General features: G+C 38.7%; 1 protein-coding gene across 1 annotated transcript in view; it reads right to left on the bottom strand.

The window, feature by feature from the left end:
- Positions 1-2,054, bottom strand: part of MYO16 (myosin XVI) — a 450,985-nt gene extending 448,931 nt beyond the window's left edge. The window contains exon 1 of the mRNA XM_046664745.1: positions 1,799-2,054. Within this exon, the coding sequence (XP_046520701.1) occupies positions 1,799-2,024 (226 nt within the window). The 5' untranslated portion in view covers positions 2,025-2,054. The remainder of the gene's footprint in view (positions 1-1,798) is intronic.
- Between the last annotated feature and the right edge of the window lie 3,946 nt (positions 2,055-6,000).

A 6,000-nucleotide genomic window follows, 5' to 3' on the forward strand; every position in this document is an offset into this window, starting at 1 on the left:
AGCTTCACAGAGGAGATGGACATTAAATGAAGAGCTACAAGCAGTAAGAGAATAATAAAATGGGAGGTGAGAGTTCCTTCCAGAGAATATGGTGCATTGGCTGCATCTCAGTGCCTCCACGTGTAAAATAAGAGGATTGGAGGAGAGGATCTCTTCGATACCTTCCAGCTCAGAGATTCTCTGCCACTGTCATTGCATTTTAAGAAAAATCAAAACTCAGAACTTCTCAAGAGTATTCCAGTTTGACTAGCAAGCCCAGACCAAACCATGAAATGAGCTACTTTAATCTTGTTATTATAGCTGTTATTGTATATAATGTGCTGTCATTTTTCTTAGATACAGATCCGCAATCCCTATTTGGAAGATTTGGGACCTTGTATGTTACTAAATTTATTATTTTTCCACATTGAATAGGGTAAAAAATATAAATAGCTCAGGGACAGTTTTACCACTGAATGAGTTACCAAAAATTTGGTTTTCAGAGTGACAAATAAATGGCAAGCAATAGGATATTGGAGTATATGAGGAAGCCTTTTGGTGTAAACCTAATTCAGTCTGACTTTCTTTTTCCAAAAGGGCCTGCTGTGGCCATTGAGCATGCATTGTATATCTGCTTTACGCATTTGCTGTGTCCCAAAGACAAGAACAAACAGCCTTAAGACAAAGGTGCAACTTCCCCCCACAGTGGCATTTCCTTAAGGATAAGCATCTTTCCTTAGGCTAGGAGCTGATTGCTGTGCTCACCTGTGACCACCCAGCTCAAGACAACAGACCTGATACCTGCTGTGCCCACTGAGACAGCAGACCTACGACCTGCTGTGTCCATCAATTGTTGTGCTGATGGAGCAGTCTCATGACTATTGTAAAAAGGACATTTCAATCATATGTGAAACATGCTCTTTGAAGGTATATAACCACTCTGTACACCCTTCCTTCCTTAGGGAAGGAAGGCCCTGGGCTACATGGTCCTCACATTTGGCTCAGAATAAACTCATCCCAATTTTCATTTGTGGATTGGCTATGGATTATTTGCATTGACAAGAGATTTTGATTTTGAAATCTGGTTCATGGAATGTGGGTCTTTACTCTCTACATGCCTGTTTTAGATTAATTCAACTACTGGTTTTAGAGGCAATGAAGGTAAATTAATTTCTTTTGCTTCTTTGAAGTTTCTACACTTATACCTACAGCTGGAAAGTTTTCTCACTTTAGAACATTGGAAGGTAGATTCTAAAAAATAGAAAAATTCATACACAAAAATACATGAACGGTGTGAAACAATAGTCTTGTAAAGACAACTGAAATTTGGATTGAGTATCCTTAGTAAAATGTGATGCTATAAGCCAGCGAACTTTAAGAGATAAATGAATTGACTCAAATCTTGAGAGGTTTGGGACTTTACTACCAAATCTTTACTACCATATCTATCCATAAATGGGATAACAATCACCAAATTTTGCAACACAATCTCATTATCAAAGTTAAAAATTTCATTGGAAAAAACCCTTCATTAACAATTTAAATCAACAATTTGAAAGAGAATCACTTACTTTTCAGGTAGGTAATTCCTTAAAAGAAATACATAATTTTATCAAAATTTTGCATTTTTTTCACTTTTACTAGGAAACTTGAGACTTTTAACAGTGTTCCTTAGAAAGAGTATTTTTTTCCTTATTTCAAGCAGTTAAAAGAAAGCCTCTAATATTTAAAAGAAATTCTATCCCCCATTATGCCACCAAGAAAACAAGCAAAAAACATGAAAACCACATCAGAAACATTTTTTCTTTTTGTCATGTACCTTCTTTGTCATCGTGGTGGATAATTGCATCCTGTATCATGTCAGCAAGGTTAAAGTGAACCTTCTGATTCTTCCCATGCTTCAGCTTCTTCAGGAACCCTTCTTGCTTCTGAAAAGCCTTTTCTCGTTCATAGTAGGCTTTGATCTGTTCACAGCGCATGCGTTTCACCAGCCGCTGCCGTTGCCCAAGGGGAAGGGACTCCAGCAAACACTGGTCAATTTCCATTTCATGGGATCGAAAAACGTTACATAGCTGAAAGCAACCTGAAAGAAACGCAATGGAAAAGTTACCAGACCTAGGACTCCAACCATGATCGCACCACTACAGAGCACGGCTGATTTTCTATCACCCATCACACAAGCAGACTCTCATTCAATCCTCTTTGTGATTGACAGACAAAGGTGAAGCCCCCTCTACAGACTGGGTGAAAAGCAAAGAGAGTCGATGTCTTACTCAAGATTGCATAGTAATAAAGCAAAGAATAGAATTAGATATAGATATGTGGTTTTACTCAACATAATTACTAACAGTACATCCTTTCCTATTTCTTTAAATCCTCCCAAAGGCCTAAATGTTTTACCACTGTGTTGAGCTCCTTCATTTCATTGAATAATACTGACTAAACTTTGCGTGTGAAATTTTGGCAGAAAGCCATTCCAAGTCTTTGAGAACACTTATAAAATTAGGTTTGCGTATCATGATGATTCTGCTAATCCAATTTAACACAACGTATGTATGCTATCAATTGTTTATATGACACAGTGATCATTTTCCACCAATTTAATGCTAAATACTTCTCCGTGCGATCAGTGACTTTCATTTCTAAGATATCTAAAGATGGTTACATATAAAGATTGAGAGCGAGAACAGAGATTTTTCCGAATATCATGGATCCCATATTGCTGTTGTGGTCTTTGTCTTATAGAGATTGACAAACTGAGTTCTCTGTCCTGACACTGAAAATATGCACTACCTTTCAAGATGCTTTTTCCTACAAACGCCACTCAAAACATCTGTAATGAAATTGCACAAACTCGGATATTTGCCATGAGGTTAAAATTTTGCTATTGGCTGAAAATTAATGTTAGAGCCTGAAAATTCTAGAAACTGGCTCACAAATACAGGTTCAGATAAGTGTTTATATGTGTTTCTCTTAACATATTTATGCTGTAAGTCTCAAGCAGTAAGAGTAACCATGCATCCAAAAAATGTGGCTGATCTGGAAAGATCATGCAGTAAGGGGCTACTTCACCTCTGGAAAGGTGCCCTATTCCTTTCAAAGGACAACAAGTGGTGACAATACTATTTCCACTTCTGTTTCACTGGATAATTTGCAAAGCTTTATTTCACAATCACCAGGCATGACAGTCCTTCTGTTGCAAGTAATGTTCCATAAAGGCTCAAGACAAAAACAAAATCAAAGACGGTGATCCTCTATGGCCAGATATGTAATATATATAAGGGAGTGGGGAGAGAAGTCATGTTGGGGAATTTTGTTTAGTTTCTTAGCATTTGACGACATCTTAGAATCACATGTTTTTGTAACACTCTTCATAAGTATTTGTAAGAATGATGTTAGAAGTATCAAGTAATTACACATAGAATGTTCCCTTTCCAGTGACCTAAACACAAAGTGATGACAGTGATTCTGAAATAATGACACATTGCTCTAGAGTACGTTTGCTAAAAGCCATGATCGCTACCACAAACAGATTATCTGAGAGCTTATTAATAATGGACAGGAAATACCTTCTGCTTTCAACTCTGTTTAGAACACTGCACCAGGTTTGATTTATTGACTTTGATGCTGTGACACTGTGACTCCTGTGACTGCTCTGGTTTGTCAGTGGATGCCCAGGGAATCATTGGAGCCACTGAAAAACCTAAAGAAGTAAAACCCGTGACATTGCAGAGTGTCACGTGCTGATTAGCATGCAGTCCGAGGCACAGGATAATCCAATAAACACAACAGTCCTCTCATCTGTAGCTCTTAGGAAAGATCCCATGGTGAAATTTTCAATTAACTTTTAAGGAGTCTTCAGTGACAGCTCATGATTCATTGAGCAGCCCTCTCAGGCTGTCAGAAAAGACTGCTGAGGGTTGTTCGTAAATTAATTCCCTTAGGATTTGGCAAATCAGAAGCCAAGCTGTTAAATTTCAAATCCCCCATGAATAAAATATTGATTCTTAACATATTTTCTTGTTAAATAATTCTCCATGCTTTGATTTTTAATGGTCTAAACTTTGATTTATTTTATATTCTGAAAATGTATTGGGCACTGTGACTTCCTTTTTGTCATTTAAAGCATATGGTTCCTTATCTACTTCCTATAGTGACTCAAATTACAACTTGGTTAAATCAGTTAAACATCCTGAGCAAAGATTATTACATATGTATAGTTATTTTCTCATGAGAAGTGGGTAATTCTTGATGCTGTCTGCTTCAGTCACGTCTTGGAAATCTCTCTGGAATATCCTTTCCTGAGTGTTTGTTGTTTCCGAAGCATGTAAAATTTTGATTCTCCCAGGTAGGGTAGATGCAGGGTATTCTGAATCGGCCTGCGCTGACTCAGGAGAGCATCTCTTCCCATCTCTGTGTTTAGTGACATCACATTGATAGCTTGAAATTGGCCATGCTGAGAGTGTGCCATGAAAACAGACAAACACAACAAATCAAAGATTCCATTCCCACCTCGCCAGAGCTGACAGTTAAAAATTTACCAGGACCCCACTCAGGACAGTAAGGGTGTAGTCTTATCATTCAAAATTCTATGATAATTTTATTGTTACTTTGATTACGATTTAACACTGTGGAAAAAAATAACTTCTCAGCAACAGCAACCTATGTTAGGGGAACGTCAATTTTTGTAAAATATAACACCAAAATATCAGGCTACACACAATAGAAGTTAATTTTTGCTCAGATAAAAAGTTAAGATAAGGGCTGACTGGTGAACGTGCTCTTCCAGGCAGCAGTGGCAGGACCAAGGCACCATTATGCTGTGGCCATCCTTGGTATCTGGCTTCTACAGCTGCCGTGCTCCAAGGCATCAAGCCAACAGAAGGGACTGAACATGGTCAAACACTCGGGCATATTTCCTAAGCCAGGCCTGGGAAGCTCAAAAATGACGTCTACTCATGTAGCTAAGGAGAGGAAAAAACTGGTTTCAGCTAGTCAATCTCTGCTACAACAACGAAAACATGCTCTGTTTCACTACAACATGTGTCTTTGTAACACTAATTACCTATACGTCATCGTGAGAATGAGGGCCGTGTAACACTGCAGTTGTGCTAGTTCATGTGGGTTTTTCTTGTAGGCAAAGAAAGCCACAATAATGGGAAGGAATTACAGTCTTTATGGGGAAGAGCCCTCATTTCAGTACCTGGGCAGGCAGAACCCATCCACCCTACTTCATGACTATTGGAAACGAGGGCCTGCCCAGGACTCATCCCAGGGGAGCAAACAACCTGGCCAGTTCAGACTCACTCTCTTGCAGCCTTAACCACACCCTGCCCAGGCTGTCCACATTATCACCTGCGGTACTAATTACTGTTATTCTTAGAGCCCATTGACAAAGTTCTAAAGTTTTGAGTAGACTGCCTGGAAACTGTTTCCCATAACTCTGTTATTTTTAGTGTGCTGTCTTATAGATTGATCGCAGCACACAGATGTGACATAGCTGATCCATAGAACACGTATTATCCTCAAATCTACACAAATGCTGCTGACTAAAATGCTTATACCATATATTTTCTTGTTTACTTGTAAGCCCTGTAAACTCAGGAACTTGGGCTGTTTTATCCACTGCTTATTCTCAGCATCTGGAATAGTAAGTATTCAATATTTTGTTGTTGTTCTTGTTGAATGAAATTGTTTATTTCATACACATACCAAGGGTGGTCACAGCATAATGGCACCTTGGTCTTCCCATCACTGCTTGGAAGAGCACATTCACCTGTCAGCCCTTATCTTAACTTTTTATCTGAGCAAAAATTAACTATTAGATTGCTGGCAGGAATATCATGTGTCTTACTAGGAGCTGATCCAGCACTCAACCTACAGTCGATAAATGCTTTTTACTTCTGCCCTTACAGACAGGTACAATGATACCATACTTGTCGTCTGGTTGTTCTTCCTCACACCATCTGGCCTGACACAGTGTAGCCAAGTTTATCATTGCACTGGATTTCTAGATGGACA

This window comes from Equus quagga, chromosome 6, assembly GCF_021613505.1.
Source record: "Equus quagga isolate Etosha38 chromosome 6, UCLA_HA_Equagga_1.0, whole genome shotgun sequence".
Classification (NCBI taxonomy): domain Eukaryota; kingdom Metazoa; phylum Chordata; class Mammalia; order Perissodactyla; family Equidae; genus Equus; species Equus quagga.